Source organism: Hypomesus transpacificus, chromosome 13, assembly GCF_021917145.1.
Source record: "Hypomesus transpacificus isolate Combined female chromosome 13, fHypTra1, whole genome shotgun sequence".
NCBI classification, from domain to species: domain Eukaryota; kingdom Metazoa; phylum Chordata; class Actinopteri; order Osmeriformes; family Osmeridae; genus Hypomesus; species Hypomesus transpacificus.
The window spans coordinates 4,383,220-4,403,330 of NC_061072.1; the positions used below are offsets into that span (position 1 = coordinate 4,383,220).

At 50.6% G+C, this 20,111-nt stretch overlaps 1 protein-coding gene across 1 annotated transcript; it reads left to right on the forward strand.

Annotated features, from left to right (window-relative positions):
* The first annotated feature begins 240 nt into the window (after positions 1-240).
* On the forward strand, positions 241-19,505 carry mta3 (metastasis associated 1 family, member 3). The gene is made up of 19 exons (XM_047031834.1): positions 241-518; positions 1,910-1,977; positions 2,541-2,634; positions 2,725-2,851; positions 5,539-5,602; positions 5,718-5,835; positions 6,223-6,325; positions 6,701-6,800; positions 6,945-7,133; positions 7,471-7,545; positions 8,136-8,194; positions 8,300-8,511; positions 10,350-10,507; positions 12,611-12,833; positions 14,932-15,024; positions 15,102-15,263; positions 15,570-15,625; positions 15,755-15,873; positions 18,493-19,505. Exons 1-19 carry the CDS (start codon positions 491-493, stop codon positions 18,662-18,664), a joined length of 2,220 nt encoding a protein of 739 aa, XP_046887790.1. The 5' UTR covers positions 241-490; the 3' UTR covers positions 18,665-19,505.
* Positions 19,506-20,111: the final 606 nt, after the last annotated feature.

The following is a 20,111-nucleotide window of genomic DNA, read 5'->3' on the forward strand; positions in this document are numbered from 1 at the left end:
ACAGCTGTGTCACAAAACTGCTTAAGGAGGCACCTGATGAATAATCCATCCACTAGTTTCTACAAAGAAACAGAAGAAAAATGTGTTTCGCCTATACAGCAAGTTTATAACACAATATGCCATAAAGGATACAAACTTGACTTTTAATAGGCTACATATATTCTGAGGGTGTGCGTGCGTGTGTTTGTACTATGCATTCGCTCGTTCCCTCCCCCTCTCTCGTCACTAGTGGTTTTTCGGGTTGATCCAAGTCCTTTTGGCGAATGAGTTTACTGTAGGCTATTGTACTGTGAAGACATAGGGAGTGTATCCTACCTACATTAGGCTACCAAAACATCCCGCCTAACTCCACTTTTAAGTCCCGGGACCAGATCTTTTTAAATATCAGCACATTGTGAACTATTCGCAGTATTTTAATATAAACGGTGTGATCATTTTGTATGTTTTTGTTAGTTTATGGTTTGCGTTTCAACACTCCGGGAGGGCAGAAATGGCGGCCAACATGTACCGGGTCGGAGGTATGTCAGTGTTTTTTTTTTTTTTATGAAGGCGAAACACAATAATTGTTGTCTCTCGTAGCCAGTCCCTGTAGACGTTTTAGCTCGTGTATAGAAGTAGTGGTATTGCACATAAAACAGAGATACATTCTCGTGTAGTAGTGTGCAGCAATGTTTGTATTTTTTGTTTTTATGGGATTCAAATATGGGTCAGGCCTCACGTCTTTCGTGGCCAACTAGCTAGCAGCTAGCAAGCTAACATGCTGGCCATACAAAAACAAATCCAGATAGCTTTTCTAAAAGCCCAATGCCCCATTTTATTGTGCATATTCCCTTACATGATCTCATGCACACTGGTAGCATTGCACGGATTACCCTGTGCGTTGCTGGTTGTCTTCGTCCATGTTGTTTAGGTGAAGTGCCTTAGTATATTGTCTCCTTTTGGCACGCTTCCATTTATTGCAAGGTTTTACTGGTTAGCAATGACAATGCTAACTGTTCCCCCGAATTCACCTTATTTGCAGACTGGCTGCATTGAGAATAATATATAACAATACCCAGATGTTTATGAGGGAGTATGGCGATAATGCTCGCCGTTAGCTACACCTGTGTTAGCTCATAGCTCTTACATGAAATTCTACACCATCGTATTCTTTTACAGAGTCGTTGTGGTGGGTGACTGATTACTTGCTACTTACTACGTTTTAATTAGCCTTCTATCGATGAACTTGCATTGCTAATAATTGCAATAGCAAACTATGCATAGTCCAGTACACAACAATCACGGCATGCACAGAGCTAATAAACAGGAAACTATTTTACGGCGTGCGGTTCTAGTTGTAAGGTTGTTGTTAAATTGGCAACAATGAAGCCAATACAATGCTTTGGCTTTTCTAGGAAGTATCGGAATGTTTGATCACATGATGTCCCGTTTAATTATTTATTTCGCTTTTACTGCGCTGTTTTATGATCTTGCGGGTCAGAACTGTTGCTGTTTAGCATTACTAGTACCCAGGAAGCCAGGGGAAGGCCGGTAGGACGTGTTTCGGTCATCTGAGTGCACTTAAGAGTGATGCAGAACCCATAGCTTTATTTTATCTGTCAGCTGGTTGTCATCACAGTTGTCATCACAGTTAGAGTGATTATAGGACATTAGGTTTGATGACTACACTAACATCCAGCGGTTTCCGGGAGTTTCATGTAGGTTATGTGTTTTTTATCGTAATTCACCCATTCACATGTGTTATTTTACTTCAAATTCCTCTGTGTTTGTGTGTGCAAACTGTGCAAGTCTGCATATAGACCATTATAACCCACCCAACTTATTTTATCCAGCATGTTTACCTATTAACTGTGTCGGAGGCGTTTTACTGATGACATTTGTACTGATTTCACCTTCTGTTTCAATGCAGACTACGTGTTCTTCGAGAATTCCTCGAGTAACCCTTACCTGATTCGCAGAATAGAAGAGCTCAACAAGGTAGTACTCAAGGGTGTGTGTGTGTGTGTGTGTGTGTGTGTGTGTGTGTGTGTGTGTGTGTGTGTGTGTGTGTGTGTGTGTGAAAGAGCAAGAGAGAATGTAGAACATAAGTGTACCTAAAAAGAAAAGGTGTAGCAGTTGCTAGTGTGCTTACGGCAGTATATCTTAAATACCTGTTAGGTGTAGGTGGCACCCACCTTTCCTACAGTACAGGCTATATGTGTGTTTGCCTGTAATATGAGACAAGGAGGCAGATGTTGACTCTGTGTGTGTGTGTGTGTGTGTGTGTGGGGGGGGGGGGGGATCTCTCCCTCTTCTCTTCTTAGTCCTCTCACCAGTGTCTGCTTTTAATCTACTTCTCAATTACTTTGTCTGGTTAATTAAGCTGCCAATAGTCAAAGAGTATTTGACCGAGCCCTCAGCCCACCATGGCAACATGGAGCATCACACACAGGGAAGACAGGCTTCTGGGGAGTGCAAGGCTGCCTGTTAGAGGAGACAGTCTGAGGTGACCTGCTCTGTCTGTCTGTCTGTCTGACTGTGTGTGTGTGTGTTTCTTTCAGACAGCCAGTGGGAATGTTGAAGCCAAGGTAGTGTGTTTCTACAGGAGGAGGGACATCTCCCACAGCCTCATCCAGCTGGCAGACAAGCATGCAAGTCAGTGTCTCTCTGTGTGGGTCACAACTGTGTGCGTCAGACGGAGGCGGGGTGTAACAGGTGTGTGTGTGGATGGGTGTGTGTTTCCAGAAGACCTGGAGGAGGAGAAGGAGTGTCCATCAGAGGCGGAGTTAACAGACAAACAGAAGCACCAGCTTCGCCACAGAGAACTGTTCCTGTCTCGTCAGTATGAGAGTTTACCAGCCACACACATCAGGTACACACACACACACACACATCAGGTACACACACACACACACACACACACACACGCGCATCAGGTACACACACACACATACACCCATCAGGTACACACACACACACACACACACACACCAGGTAAACACACACACACATCAGGTACAACCACGCATCAGGTACACACACACACGCATCAGGTACACACACACACACATCAGGTACACACACACACACACACACACACACACATCAGGTACACACACACACACACACACACACACACATCAGGTACACACACACACACACACACATCAGGTACACACACACACGCCTCAGGTACACACACACACGCATCAGGTACACACACACACGCATCAGGTACACACACACACAAACACACACACATCAAGTACACACACACAAACACACACACACATCAGGTACACAAACACATCAGGTACACACACACACACACATCAGGTACACACACGCACACATCAGGTACAAACACATCAGGTACACACACACACAAACACACACACATCAAGTACACACACACAAACACACACATCAGGTACACACACACACACACACACACATCAGGTACACACACACACATCAGGTACACACACGCACACATCAGGTACAAACACATCAGGTACACACACACACAAACACACACACATCAAGTACACACACACAAACACACACACACATCAGGTACACACACACACACATCAGGTACACACACACACACACACACATCAGGTACACACACGCACACATCAGGTACAAACACATCAGGTACACACACACACACATCAGGTACACACTCACACACACACGTTTCTATTTTTTGTGTGCACTCCCAAACCCCATGTTTATAATCGTTCGCCATAGCACTGCTGTTAGTTGCTTTTATTCTTGTAGTAAATTGCGCGGGTAAAACAGACAACATAGTACTTTTTCTCATTAATTATCCAGTTCATACATACACATACTTGTAGCATTTCACTCCCACTGTCATGTGTAACATAATGTGTTCACGTTGCTATTCATCTTCCTCATTCACACACTTTTATTAAAATAATCCATGATCTTGCCTTTTCTCTTGTCCATGATCTGCCAATGGACAAGAATAATCACCAATTTAAATGTGATTAACCAAATTGATTCATTTATTATTATTGCTGTTGTGTTACGTGGAGGTTAGCAGCTTAGGCCATTGACTCATCTTTCTCAGGAAGGTAGAGTTACCTTTAGGTAGCATCTTCTTCGTCTTCCAAGAACACTGCGTATAACCTCACGATAGCCTAGCAGGCTGGTGGCAAGGCTGAATCGCAGAAATAAATGCATGCTATTTTTTCCTTCCTTTATTTTGCACGACATTTCTCGTAGAAGGCTTATGGCGGATTGAAAAAACCCTTACGCGGGCATTCCAAACTTTTTAATGCAGGAAGCACTCTGGGTACACACACACACACATATATGGTGCAAACACACATCAGGTATACACACACAATGACTCCAACCTCCAGCTGTGATGCAGGCACTGCACATGAATACACACTCAGCTAGCCATGAAAACTGTAGTCAGGCACTGCACTCCTCTCATCTCCCACTGTCCCCTCAAACTGCTCCCCCTGACCCTCCCCCTCCACTCCTACCACCCTGCTCCTACTACCCTGCTCTCACCACCCTGCTCCTACCACCCTGCTCCTACCACCCTGCTCTTACCACCCTGCTCTTACCACCCTGCTCTTACCACCCTGCTCTTACCACCCTGCTCCTACCACCCTGCTCCTACCACCCTGCTCTTACCACCCTGCTCCTACCATCCTGCTCCTACCACCCTGCTCCTACCACCCTGCTCTTACCACCCTGCTCTTACCACCCTGCTCCTACCACCCTGCTCTTACCACCCTGCTCCTACCACTCTGCTCCTACCACCCTTCTCTTACCACCCTGCTCTTACCACCCTGCTCCTACCACCCTGCTCCTACTACCCTGCTCTTACCACCCTGCTCTTACCACCCTGCTCCTACCACCCTGCTCCTACCACCCTGCTCTTACCACCCTGCTCCTACCACCCTGCTCTTACCACCCTGCTCTTACCACCCTGCTCCTACCACCCTGCTCTTACCACCTTGCTCCTACAACCCTGCTCCTACCACCCTGCTCTTACCACCCTGCTCCTACCATCCTGCTCCTACCACCCTGCTCTTACCACCCTGCTCCTACCACCCTGCTCTCACCACCCTGCTCCTACCATCCTGCTCCTACCACCCTGCTCTTACCACCCTGCTCCTACCACCCTGCTCCTACTACCCTGCTCTCACCACCCTGCTCTCACCACCCTGCTCCTACCACCCTGCTCCTACCACCCTGCTCTCACCACCCTGCTCTTACCACCCTGCTCCTACCACCCTGCTCCTACCACCCTGCTCCTACCACCCTGCTCCTACTACCCTGCTCCTACTACCCTTCTCTTACCACCCTGCTCTTACCACCCTGCTCTTACCACCCTGCTCTTACCACCCTGCTCCTACTACCCTGCTCCTACTACCCTTCTCTTACCACCCTGCTCTTACCACCCTGCTCCTACCACCCTGCTCCTACTACCCTTCTCTTACCACCCTGCTCCTACCACCCTGCTCTTACCATCCTGCTCTTACCACCCTGCTCTTACCAAACTACTTCTAGGGGGAAATGCAGTGTGGCGTTGTTGAACGAGACAGAAGCGGTCCTCTCCTACCTTGACAAAGAGGTGAGAGACGTCAGACGTCTGCGCTGTTCACAGTAAAACAGATTCTCACTGATTTGCATTGTCCACTTGTATTTGCCTGTGCACTAACTGTGTGTGTGTGTGTCTCTGTCTGCAGGATACATTCTTCTACTCTCTAGTGTATGACCCCACACAGAAGACCCTGCTGGCTGATAAGGGAGAGATCCGGGTGGGACCACGCTTCCAGGCTGACGTACCAGAGATGTTACAGGAGGGTGAGCTACACACACACTCTCTCTCTCTCTCTCTCTCTCTCTCTCTCTCTCTCTCTCTCTCTCTCTCTCTCTCTCTCTCTCTCTCTCTCTCTCTCTCTCTCTCTCTCTCTCTCTCTCTCTCTCTCTCTCTCTCTCTCTCTCTCTCTCTCTCTCTCTCTCTCTCTCTCTCTCTCTCTCTCTCTCTCTCTCTCCCTCTCTCCCTCTCTCTATTTCTATTTATTTCTCTCACTCTCACTCACTCTCTCACTCTCTCTATTTCACTCTCACTCACACTCACTCACTCACTCACATTCACTCATTAACTCTCTCTTTCTCATTCTCTCTCTCCCTCCCTCTTCTTTCCCTCCCTCCCTCCCTCCCTCCCCCTCCCTGCCTGTGGTCTCCTAGACGAGGCAGATGAGAGAGACCAGTCCAAGCTGGAGGAGAAGTTGTGGGATCCACAGTGTCCTCTGAGCAGCAGACAGATCGACCAGTTCCTTGTGGTTGCACGGTAGGAAGCTGACCCCTGACCCCGGCATCCACCCCTTACCCCGGCCTGGACCTCTGCCTCCACCCCTGACCCCTGCCTGCATCCTTGACCCCGGCCTGCACCCCTGACTCCTGACATTGGAGATGCCCATATCGGGATGTCAGCTTACTCTGTCCTGCATACTTGCATAGGGATGGGAATCCTTTGGTACCTATGGATTCTTGGGGTCACAATTCGATGAAAAATTGATTCACGATTTTCCCAAGAAAAAAGATCCCCCCACTCCTATACTTGCAGCAGTTCATATAACTGTCCTTTACTCCCATCCTCAAACCCTGACCACCACATCTGCCTTCTGCGGTTGGCTCACGATGCTGTGTGTGTGTGTGTTTACAGGGCGGTGGGTACATTTGCGCGAGCTTTGGACTGCAGCAGCTCAGTCAGACAGCCTAGCTTACACATGAGTGCTGCTGCAGCGTCACGAGACATCACACTGGTGAGACTCTCACACACACACACACATACACACACAGACACACACACAGAGACTGCAACCACGTAGCATCGCCTCAAGTTAAACAGACAGTCGGCTGACGGGTGGTTACCTTAACCCTAAACACGTCCCTCTACACGTATGCAGTTCCACGCGATGGACACGCTGCATCGCCATGGTTACGACCTGTCCAGCGCCCTGAGCGTGCTGGTGCCGGCGGGGGGTCCGGTGCTGTGCCGGGACGAGATGGAGGAGTGGAGCGCCTCCGAGGCCAGCATGTTCGAAGAGGCCCTGGAGAAATACGGCAAAGACTTCAACGACATCCGACAAGACTTCGTAAGTGTGTGTGTGTGTGTGTGTGTGTGAAAGCCGCTCGGAATAATGAGTATTTATCTACAGTGTATAGCCGGCCATCATTTCTTTGGTCTGCCAGCTCTGCTCATGAATATTCATGTCGGATATGGCACCCACACTGCAGAGTTAAGAATAACATCCATATTCTCTCTCTGTCCCTTTCTCTCTTTATCTCTCTTCCTGTCTCCCTCTCTCTATCCCTGTCTCTCTCTTTTCATCTCTCTCTCTTTATCTCTCCCCCTGTCTTGCTACCTCTCTCTCCCTCCTCCTGTCTCTCTTCACTTCTCCCTCCCCCCCTCTGTTGTGTCTCTGCCCCCAGCTGCCCTGGAAGTCTCTGACCAGCATCATAGAGTACTACTACATGTGGAAGACAACAGACAGATATGTCCAGCAGGTGAGGCCATGGGGGTAGGGGCAGTTGGGGTCAGGCTAACACCGCCAGGCTAACACCACCAGGCCAACACCGCCAGGCTAACACCGCCAGGCTAACACCGCCAGGCCAACACCGCCAGGCCAACACCGCTAGGCCAACACCGCCAGGCTAACACCGCTAGGCTAACACCGCCAGGCTAACACCACCAGGCTAACACCGCTAGGCTAACACCACCAGGCTAACACCGCCAGGCCAACACCGCTAGGCTAACACCGCCAGGCCAACACTGTTAGGCTAACACCGCCAGGCTAACACCGCCAGGCCAACACCGCTAGGCTAACACCGCCAGGCTAACACCGCTAGGCTAACACCGCCAGGCTAACACCACCAGGCTAACACCACCAGGCCAACACCGCTAGGCTAACACCGCCAGGCCAACACTGTTAGGCTAACACCGCCAGGCTAACACCGCTAGGCTAACACCACCAGGCTAACACAGCCTGTGTTCCTACTCGGAGAGGCACAGAAAGCTCTCCAAGGTGACGTGACCTCAGTGAGTAGTAACCTGTGTCTGATCTCTCGTGTGTGTGTGTGTCCTTCTCTCTGAGCAGAAGAGGCTGAAAGCCGCAGAAGCAGAGAGCAAACTCAAGCAGGTTTACATCCCCACATAGTGAGTGACAAAACGACAAGTGCGTCTGTGAACCTTGGTTACGTTACCTCAGGCAGCAGGAGAAAAGCTGCAGGTGTGTAACATGCTGCTTCTGTGTATCCGCAGTAACAAGCCCAACCCCAATCAGATCTCTGTGACCAATGGGAAGATGGCGACAGTAAACGGGGCGGGGCCCGGGGCCTATCACACAGCGGGAAGTGGCACAGGAGGAGGAACAGGAGCAGGAACAGGAGGAGCAGGAACGGGAGCAGGAACAGGAGGAGCAGGAACGGGAGGAGCAGGAACGGGAGGAGGCAGAGCCTGTGAAACCTGCTACTGTGAGTGAGAGGGAGGGAGGGAGGGAGGGAGGGAGGGAGGGAGGGAGGGAGGGAGGGAGGGAGAGCAGTAGGTAAGGTAACAGATCGGGGTTGGAAGACCCAGAGCCAGGCAATGAGATCAGATCTGTTGGTGAAGGAAGGAGGAAGTGTGGTGGTTGATCATCTCTTAATCAGCTCCGACATCAGCACAGCCCTTCCCCGTGTACGCTGGTTCACCAAGACTGTGTAGCAGAGGCCTGTTCCATAAAGGCCGCTCAAAAAAGCTGGACTAAAAGACTTAAAGTCCCAAACCAGACTTGAATTGGTTTAATTAGTCAAGGGGGGCTAAAGCGGTTCCATAAAGGCCAATTTCAGCTCACGAAATCCTAGTAATTCAAGTCAGATTTAAGTAGTCAAGCTAATTGCGAGTGCACCCTATTCTTAAACAGCCCGAGAGGTAAAACAGGGATCATACAATCCACCACGGCAAAAGCAATCCACACAGCCACGTGACGTCGTCCAGAAAGAACGTTCCCTTTAAGACGTGTACTATGACAGTTCCCTCATCCACCGCTTCATCAAACTAAAATGATACGTCATGATTGACATGAACGATAGGCTACGTAGGTCGAGTTCCTTTTTGAGACCTTTACTTCGTTGATTAAAAGACAGACACCCTCTGAACACATCTAAATGGGCTTTTTTGACTTTGTTTTAAATAAATAGCCTACTATTAATCAATACATTACCCAGCAGCCTAACTTTTTAACATGGTTGTTGTGTCGGGAAAAGGGAGGATAGATGTAGCCTATAGATTTAGGTTTGTTTTGCAATTGTAGTAGCCTGGCTACCAGCCCAACTTATCCCCCGCCCACAAAAAAATTTGGTCGGGAAGTTGGGTCTGGAGTAGCTCGTTGCGGAAAAACTATATCCGAACAGGAGCTGTTCGGACCAATCAAATTGTCAGGGCAGGCTTTATACGATGATGGACAGATGATCAACAGTAACGTAATCAACAACGTCGCCAAAGAGAGCTTGGGTTGAATTTGTTTTCAACAAACAACATATTACGTTCCTCTGATTGGTTGTAGGTCTATCCAATTGAGCAAAGAGGCATTTGTTTTACGAGTTCGGTTGAAACACGCCCCATAGTCACAGCACAACGGAGAGTTATCAGACTCATATTCTGACTACAATTATGAGTATGACAACATCAGGCTACAATTGTAGGCTACTGTTAACAATTATATCGCTATGATAATAATACTCGGATAGTTTTGATCGAGATTGGCCTGTGACTGATGCCTAAACATTTGAAATCACAAACTACCATACAGTATAGCCATATGTTTAACGTGGCTATATTGTGTATCAAATCATTGTTTAACATTGTTTAATGCATTAGGCTAAATGTTGTAGCCTATGTAGGCTATTTAAGTAGATTTTCTATAAATGTAGCCTACATATTGAACTGATGAGAATTAGAAAATGAAAATATCCGTGGTAAATCATCGTTTTCCCGTTGGGTCAGTGTTAGAGGAACGCCTGGTTAAGCAAGAACACGGTCTAAGCCTGACAGTTAGCCTGACCCGGACCAGGCTAGTTTCGAAGCATAAGTTACCATAGTAACTGAGTTTGAACTACGTTGAGCTAGCTTTATGGAACTGAATGAACTAGAAATGAGTCCAACTAACTGACATAAGTCTGGCTTATTCAGCAAACTCGCTTTATGGGACAGGCCTCAGGAGTCATTCATCACCAAAACCTACCACTGCAAGAATTCTCACCACATACTGACCACTAAAACACACACACTATGCTAATGCTGCTTATTCCCTGTGCGTGTGTGTGTTCCCCAGCCATGCAGTCAGCCCAGTGGTACTCGTGGGGTCCTCCTAACATGCAGTGTCGCCTGTGTGTGTCCTGCTGGATGTACTGGAAGAAGTATGGTGGCCTGAAGATGCCAAGCAGAGCTGAGGGGCCCGAGGAGAGGACGTCCCCCACCCCAACCACCAACGTAAGATCTCCCCAGCCCTGTCTCCCCAGCCCTGCCTCCCCAGCACTGTCTCCCTGTCTCCCCAGCCCTGCCTCCCCAGCACTGTCTCCCCAGCCCTGTCTCCCTGTCTCCCCAGCCCTGTCTCCCCAGCCCTGCCTCCCCAGCACTGTCTCCCTGTCTCCCCAGCCCTGTCCCCCAGCACTGTCTCCCCAGCCCTGCCTCCCCAGCCCTGTCTCCCCAGCCCTGTCTCCCCAGCCCTGTCTCCCCAGCGCTGTCTCCCCAGCCCTGTCTCCCCAGCCCCGTCTCCCCGTATCCCCAGCCTTGTCTCCCTGTCTCACTAGCCTTGTCTCCCCAGCCCTGTCTCCCCAGCGCTGTCTCCCTGCCTCCCCAGCCCTGTCTCCTTGTCTCCCCAGCCCTGTCTCCCCAGCCCTGTCTCCCCGTCTCCCCAGCCCGGTCTCCCAGCCCTGTCTCCCTGTGTCACCAACCCTGTCTCCCTGTCTCACCAGCCCTGTCTCCCTGTCTCTCCAGCCCTGTCTCCCCGCCTCCCCAGCCCTGTCTCCCTGCCTCCCCAGCCCCGTCTCCCTGTCTCCCCAGCACTGTCCCTGTCTCACCAGCCTTGTCTCCACAGCCCTGTCTCCCCAGCTCTGTCTCCTTGTCTCCCCAGTTCTGTTTCCCCAGCTCTGTTTCCCCAGCCCTGTCTCCCCAGCCATGTCTCCCCAGCCCTGTCTCACCAGCCCTGTCTCCCTGTCTCACCAGCCCTGTCTCACCCTCCCTGTCTCCCCAGCCCTGTCTCCCCAGCCATGTCTCCCCAGCCCTGTCTCACCAGCCCTGTCTCCCTGTCTCACCAGCCCTGTCTCACCCTCCCTGTCTCCCCAGCCCTGTCTCCCCAGCCATGTCTCCCCAGCCCTGTCTCACCAGCCCTGTCTCCCTGTCTCACCAGCCCTGTCTCACCCTCCCTGTCTCACCAGCCCTGTCTCACCAGCCCTGTCTCCCTGTCTCACCAGCCCTGTCTCACCCTCCCTGTCTCCCCAGCCCTGTCTCCCTGTCTCCCCAGCCCTGTCTCCCTGTCTCCCCAGCCCTGTCTCCCTGCCTCCCCAGCCCTGTCTCCCCAGCCCTGTCTCCCTGTCTCCCCAGCCCTGTCTCCCTGCCTCCCCAGCCCTGTCTCCCTGTCTCCCCAGCCCTGTCTCCCTGTCTCCCCAGCCCTGTCTCCCCAGCCCTGTCTCCCCAGCCCTGTCTCTTTGTCTCCCCAGCCCTGTCTCCCCAGCCCTGTCTCCCCAGCCCTGTCTCCCCAGCTCTGTCTCCTTGTCTCCCCAGCTCTGTTTCCCCAGCTCTGTTTCCCCAGCACTGTCTCCCCAGCCATGTCTCCCCAGCCCTGTCTCCCCAGCCCTGTCTCCCCAGCCCTGTCTCTTTGTTTCCCCAGCCCTGTCTCCCCAGCCCTGTCTCACCAGCCCTGTCTCCCTGTCTCACCAGCCCTGTCTCCCCAGCCCTGTCTCCCCAGCACTGTCTCCCCAGCCCTGTCTCTTTGTTTCCCCAGCCCTGTCTCCCCAGCCTTGTCTCCCCAGCCCTGTCTCCCCAGCTCTGTCTCCTTGTCTCCCCAGCTCTGTTTCCCCAGCTCTGTTTCCCCAGCACTGTCTCCCCAGCCATGTCTCCCCAGCCCTGTCTCACCAGCCCTGTCTCCCTGTCTCACCAGCCCTGTCTCACCCTCCCTGTCTCCCCAGCCCTGTCTCCCTGTCTCACCAGCCCTGTCTCCCTGTCTCACCAGCCCTGTCTCACCCTCCCTGTCTCACCCTCCCTGTCTCCCCAGCCATGTCTCCCCAGCCATGTCTCCCCAGCCCTGTCTCCCCAGCCCTGTCTCCCTATCTCCCCAGACCTGTCTCTTTGTCTCCCCAGCCCTGTCTCCCCAGCCTTTCTACCAAGCAGCACCACTGTCCAGCACAATCTGTCCATGCATAAACTGGCAAACTGGCAGACAGTTTCCTCACAGTTGTATTGCTCTTCCAGTGTTTGTGTCTTTCAACTATTGTATTACACTTTCTTTTGTCTCTCTCTCTCTGTCTCTCTCTTTCTGTCTCTCTTGCTGTTTCTCTTTCTCTCTCTCCCTCTCCCCCGTCTCTCTCCGTCCAGGAGCCTCGTTCGCGAGGTCACGGGCCCCGCCAGTCCAGTCACATGGTCCCGGTGCGTAACAGTGGCAGCCCCAAGTCGTCCATGAAGACCAAGCAGGCGTTCTTGCTGCAGGCCACACGCCTCACCAAGCTGGCCAGGCACATGTGCCGTGACCTCATCCGGCTGCGCCGTGCCGCGCGACGCCCCTTTGTGCCCATTAACTGTGGGGCCATAAAGGCAGAGTGTAAGAGCTCTTTCAATTCCTAACTTCCGCTCTGTCACACACACACACACACATACACACACACATGTTCATACAGACACACACTTAAACTCACACCAGGCCCTTTTCACCCTGGCGCCCCACCCCCTGCCCACACACACACACCTCTCCCCCCTCCCACTGCTGCTCCATCTCCTCCCCCGCCCCCCCCCCCCCCCCCCCCCCCGTCTGTCTCTCTTTCTGTTTTTATTATTATTGTTATATAATTATTATTATTGTTTTTGTATTCTTCCCCCCCTCCCCCTGTTTCCAATAAAGACTGCCTGTCCTCATAAGTATTTGAGTTCTGATCATATTTTTCATTTGTCTGTTTTTCTGTTTTTCTTTGTTTTTCTCATTACGGTCTTAAATCACTGTGAGTTCAAAGTTTCCATCACTTACAGCTGTGGAAAACCTTAAAGAGATGCCTTAGTTCAGGGGAGGGCAGAGTTCAGTGGTTAGAGCACTTCAATCTGGAAACTTTAAACCCCTCCTGTACTGTATGTGTCCTTGGACAAAAGTGTAAATAAATGCAATTATTAATGTATTAGTTATTCAAGGATGACCGTCCCCCCAACACACACACACACCACAACCCAAACATAATCAGCGCTCTTCCTATCACTGACTGTAGATGATAGTGTCTTCCATATTGTAGTTTGAGCTGTATATTTCCCCAGGCTAGATGAAGGAGGCATATTTTACTAAGAGATGCTCTATTTTGCACAGCTTCCCCTGGGGGTGGCTAGTCCAACCTCTGCTGGTGGGGCTGAAGCGCCTGGTTAAACTGGGAACGTTTCAACCTGTTCAGATGGATAACCAAGCCTAGGGCTCAGCTCCTTGCTGTGTGTGCGGGTGTGTGTGTGTGTTTGATTTAAGAGCCTCAGTGCACAAATGAGTGCTTCCCATGCTTGTCATGTTGTGTGTGTGTGAAAAGGAGAATGTATTCTAATCAGGGATGGATTGAGACCAGTTATTCAGTTCCTACCTCTTCTAGGATAGAAGCATAAGCAGGCAGTGTTGGGGTACGTGTCAGTCAGAGTGGTGGAACAGGCCTGGCAGGTTCAGCTACAGACCTGCTCCTCTTCACATGAAATATCTCCACACCATCCATTCATCCCCTCCTGAGTTTGACGTTTGTGTCCTTCTGGATTTGTTGCCATAGTAACCCCCTACCTACATGCTTCCGTACATGTAAGAACCTTCGCCTGTCACATGGTGGGTTTCATCGAATAGGCTTACTCTCACCTCTCAGCTCTCTTCCGTTTCTACTCTCTCTAACCAGGCTTGCAATACCTTCACCCCTCTCACTCTGTCTCTGTCTGTGTCTGTCTCTCTGTCGCTCTCTCTGTGTGAATGTGAGAGTAGTCTTCTAATAAAGTCACAGCTGAAACCATCCTATCCGAGTCCTTGTGCTTCATGTGTCTGTGTATCTGTCCATCACGTCGCCACACTCACCGATTGGCTGCTCAGACCAGAGGAGCAGGAAGGGATGCCTCCTACTACAGCATGGGCTCTACCTGCCTGTCACCATCCCACCTCAACCACCCCCTCCCATCCTCTGTGCTTCTGCTGTGGGGTGTGTGAGTACGTGTGCATGCCCGCATGTGTATGCGTCACAAGGTATGTATTCAGCGTGTTTGCATGTGCGTGTGGGCGCCTATTCCTTCTGCGTGTCACCCCTCACACCAGATGGGCTGACTCGTTTCATAGAGAAAACGAAATATGAAATACGTTTTTGTTTTAAGGTTGCCAGATTGAATAATGTTACTGAACATATATTTGAATTTAGTGTTTTCTCCTGACCTGAAATAACTGGATTAAAACTTCCTGCACTTTAAATCTATCGCTAAAGATTATTCATGAACCTGTGGGGCTAGTCAAAAGAAGGGCCAAGGGTTCTGCAAAAATATAGATACAACAGTGGATATGATATGAAGTTAATATTATAAATACAATATAACTTCTGTAAATTTGGAATACAATCCTGTACCTCTGTGAGGTATATGGGGAACAGGCTCCATCAAGGCGTGTGCTGGTTTGGAGAGGTGATTCCGTGCGTGTGTGTTTGTGTATCCAGATATGTTGCGAGTGTCGGAGGGTCAAGGGGGCAGGCCGCCCAGGATCCGGACCGTTCCGAGAAGCACCCTCACCAGCGTTGTGCAGTTCCTAGGTAATGCTCGCACACACACGGAGGTTAGACATGTCCGTACCATGCAGTGTCTGGAACAATCCCTGTTGTTGTTCCAGAGTCTCGCCCGGCCCCTCCGGCCATGCGCTCCTACCGCACGCCCGGCCTGCAAGCCCCTCCCCCACGCCGCCTGCTCTCTTCCCTCCCCCATGGACCCCACGGCATGCTGGGCAAGAGGAGCTACCACCACCACAGCAGGATGGAACAGGAGAAAGGCTCAGGTGACACACACACACAGTGCATACAGATGGAACTGATGTAGTCGCGTTGCTTGTCAAGGCTGCTTTCTCCCAATCTTGCCCATACTTGGATTGGAACTCGGGTCTTCCGACTCACAAGCGCGATCACCCCCTTTACAAACACGTCTCTAACCTGCTAAGCCGTCGAAAACTAGCTGTTGGATGGTGCGGGTGGGCGGTGTTTATACTGAGGAATGAGTGTTACCAGTTCAACTTGGTTACACAAACACAAACTGTGGTAGAAATGACTCGTTATCATAGCTGTTCTCTCTGTCTGCCCTGCCACAGAGAACCAGGGCCCCACACCTGGCCCCACGCCCGGCCCAGCCTCGGGTCCAGTCCTGGTGGGTAGCCCTCAAACCGCTTCCAGCCTCCTCATGTTCACGGGCTAATCGGTAAACGCTCCTCGTTGACAGTGATGTGCTGACACGACGCCGTGTCTTGTGTGTGTCCTTCTGATTGGCTGTCACCAGCACAACGGGCGTAGCAGTAGTGGGAGCAGTTCCAGGGGCGGGGTGATGATGCGGAAAAAACGCCCTAACTGGATCGACGCCCCCGATGACAGCTTCTTCCTGGTCACCAGGGAGACAAAGTAGGTGTGGCCAAGCTTCCTCCGTGCCCTCTTATTGGACGCTGGCTTGTCTCTGTGTGAGTGAATGGGAGGCGGGTGGCTGGTGTCTGACTGACAGCAGGCTGCGTGGATGAAGCACCATACAGGCCTGGACAGAGAGAGCTACAGAGGGGAGATGCGTTTATCAAACAGTGACCAAAGCAGACCTCACTGGCAAGATAACTGAAGAACTCCACAGCAGCAGGCTAGCGAGCTGAGGATAGACCTCTAAATGGGTTCAGGTTTATTGACCGAGTTCCTCACGAACGCTCTGTTACGGTGAAGCAAGAGACTCCACAGGTTTCCACAAACACTCTCCAAAGCTTAGATACTCTGGCACACAAATGACTATGTCTTTTCACTCATGCTACCGCACAAACACACAAACACACGCCAGACAGACACGCATGTAGATATCCTGGCCTGATCCGTGACCTCTGACCTCACGTGTGCCCTGTCTTGGGGTGAGCGCGTGTTTGCCCTGCCTGTGAGTGACTGGCTGCTTGTCTCATTTCAGTGCTGCAGCTGTTAGACACCTTCTCACGGTAAGCCCTCTATCCCGCACACACACACACACACACACACACACAAGAATACACATTCAGAAGCACAAGTTGACCCTGGTAACCTGTGGAGTCTCACAGTGTATTCACCTTTCAGATTCTGAAAGTAGTAGTTAATAATACTATCTTACTGGATGTAACATATAATACAAACACCTTACACACTGTTCAGCTCGGATGTTGTAACTGTGACATGGGTTAGCGGTATTTGTGGGAGTTTTTAGACACACACACTTTAGTTGAGCCATATGTACTGCGTGTATGAATGAATTGTTGTCTGGGTAATGAAAGAAGGAGGATTTGGCCTTGTCATTTGGTACTGTGTGTCCTAAGGGAGCCTGACATCATGTCCCTCACCCCAGCCTCCATCCAGCCTCTCTCCCTCTCCTCCAGCCTCCATCCAGCCTCTCTCCTTCTCCCGAGCCTCTCTCCCTCACCCCAGCCTCCATCTAGCCTCTCCCGAGCCTCTCTCCCTCTCCTCCAGCCTCCATCCAGCCTCTCTCCCTCTCCTCCAGCATCTCTCCCTCTCCTCCAGCCTCCATCCAGCCTCTCTCCCTCTCCCCAGCCTCTCTCCTCCAGCCTCCATCCAGCCTCTCCCTCTTTGGATTTAGAGGCTAGCTTGGCTGAGAGGAAGCAGACTCCCAGATTGACTCTGGGTGTAAATACAATTACAACATTACTGGACCACCATATCAGTTAACCTGTGTGTGTGTACATGTCCGTGTGTGTGGGTCTATGTGTGTGAGTGTTTGTGGGAATGTATGTATGTGGATCTGTGTGCATATATGTTATTTGTGTGTGCGTGTCTAGGGACACTAAGTTAGTGTGTGGATTTGTATACCTGTGTGTTTGATATGCTGACTGTTGATAGTGTTTCTATGTTTCTGACCAGAGACAGAAAAAGAAAACACTGTTCTGAGTTAGGAGAGGGTTGTTACAGAACCAACCAGGAGCAGCTACCCAAGCCACAGCCTATGTTTCCCAGAATAACTCATTAATTACGTCCACTATGCTAATCTTTTTCATCTGGTAGGCTAGCACTAACGACAGAAGATAGAGATGTCCCCTTCGCCTCCTTCCTGTGGTGAGCAGGAAACAAGCTCTGGAGAGGAGGGGTGGGGTGAGGAGGAGGCGTGGGGTGAAGAGGAGGGGTGGAGACAGAGGGGGTTGAGTGAAAGGTTGGAGAAGGGAGACTGGAAGGAGCTGAGGAAAAAGCAGGGGGAGGGTGGAGGTGTTTGTGTAAGGAGTTTGACGCCTGAACGATGGAGGCAGATCGAGCTGTAACATGGACATAACACGAGCCCTCGTGTGCTGCAGTCCAGTCACATCCAAACTCCTTTCATCTATTCTGAAATCATTTCACATCTCTGGGAGAAGGGATTCATATTTATTTCAGTTTTATATCATTTGCAGAGATATGGAGTGACAAATCTGCCCTCTCTAAATCGGCAACCCTGAACAGCAGTAGGTTACCTCTATCCTGGCACAAATGGAAACAGGGGCATTAATTGAGTTGTGCGTCACAATCATGCAACGTCCCTGATAAGGTCATTCTAATTACTGAACCCCATTCACACTCAGAAGTAGGAGATTGTCTTCTTTTCTATTTGGAGAGATGAACAACCAACCTGTTAGAGCCCTCGTGCCACGTGGGGCAAAGAGAGAGGAGGAAGAGGGAAGGAGAGAGCGAGGCAGAGAGAAACAGAGAGCTAGAGAGGGAGGGAGAGAAAGAAACCGAGCTAGAGATGAGGGAGAGCCTGTCAGAGTGCTTGTTCTGTGGGGGTAGAGAGAGAAAGGGAAACAAAGACAGAGAGGGGGAGAGAGAGGGGGGGAGAGACAGAGAGAGATGGGATATTAAGAGAAACAGAGAGAGAGAGAGAGAGAGTGTGAGAGAGAGAGAGAGAGAGAGAGAGAGAGAGAGAGAGAGAGAGAGAGAGAGAGAGAGAGAGAGAGAGAAGGGGAGAGTGAGAGAGAAGCTGTTGTTCGTGTCATGGCTCCCGGCTGGTGGTGCTGACGCTGCAGGCCGTGTGTTCCACAGGAGGGCCAGACGCCTGCTGTCCAGGTCCCAGCTGAGACGCGCCTGTCGGCAGCCCTGTGAACAGATCACCCTCCGCAGGGTCTCCCAGGCCCCGCCGCAGGGGCCCGTCCTCGCCCCCCCACACCCGCACCCCAGCTTAAGGATGAGGGGGCCCATCGTCATCCACGACTGACTCGCTCCGGTCGCTCTGGCCCTCCTCCCCACACCCACCCCCCCTGGAATCACCCACCAACCCCCCTGGCACCAACAGGATGGACTACCTAATACAAACTACTGATGTGGTGCCCACCTCTAACTTTGTAGCTATTGGGACAGGGTGGGGGGTGGGGGGGGGGACACGAGGTGCGTGTGTGCACGTGTATGATCATGCTTGTGTCTGTGTTTGCCCCTCTGCTTTATGAGAACAGACACGATGAAGGATCTTTCTGGTGTTTTTTTTACTTCCGTACATGCTACATGGTCGTGAGTTGTGAGGCTGTCTCAGTTTGTATCAAGCAGGTTGACCATCTGACTTTGGCCTGGTCGCCATCATGTTTCCCAAGATGCCTGACAGGCCACTGTCTTGAAAGCAACCAATCAGAATGATCCAACTGCATTTAAAGAAACAACGGCATTCTTAAGTAGGCTGAGCACAGACCTGTAGCTGTGCTAAATACATAGATACAGGATTACTGATCCTCAGTCCTGAGCAAATGACCTCATAAAGATCATCAACATGATCGAAATCTTCTCTTGTACCTTTTCAGACTGCAGTTCATCTGCCCAGATGAAATGAGCTGTCCAAGCTAGCAATGCAGACAGCGAGCAAACACATGTCTCACACCATGTGGGCGTGGTTCATAAGCTTGTGTATAGCATCCTCATTGTATATGCCACCAATTCTCTTTCTATCGCCTCCGGGCCTGGTCAGAGATGACAGCACTTTCGCAGTAAAGGGCACAGGGCCGTCTCCTTCTTCTTTCACTGGCACCGCCGCATGTATTTGAGGCTAGCCCCTACTGGCCAATTAACGGTTTCTCTTCATTAAGAATGTTTACTTTGGTGTTTCCTATATGTCATGTGTTGAACTGAGATTCGGCTGAATAAAAAACAACACTACACTGATTGTGATGGTATGCATGTATGGACAGAATGTAATGTTATGTATTTTTAATAGTGTGTACCGTTGTTTGTATCCCAGCCTTCTCCCTCCCTTTTTCTGTCCGGGATTGTGACTGATAGTCCTTCCTGGGATGGAAAGCAGTCTCCAACCATTAATACCACAGAAAGAGACATCTACTATACCACATTGCGGCGAATTAAGGATGACTCTTCAATCATGTAACACAAGTCGTAAAACAACACAATGCGTGCCAAAGTGGTTGAGAGAGAGAACAAGACAGGTCATTCATCAGAGACTAATATGAATGTTGTTTTGAAGATCGTGTGTGTTTGCTGTGTGGGAAAAGATGAAAGATGAATGCTTGGATTAGATCATTGGAAAATGTAATGGGATGAAAAAGGAGTGCTAGAGGACTAATTGCACCATTAGTTTAAATAACCCACAAGGCAAAGTTAATAGTACCTATTGACTGAATGTGGTGACAGTGTCTTTAGCTAGCTATCACCATTTGCTTGTT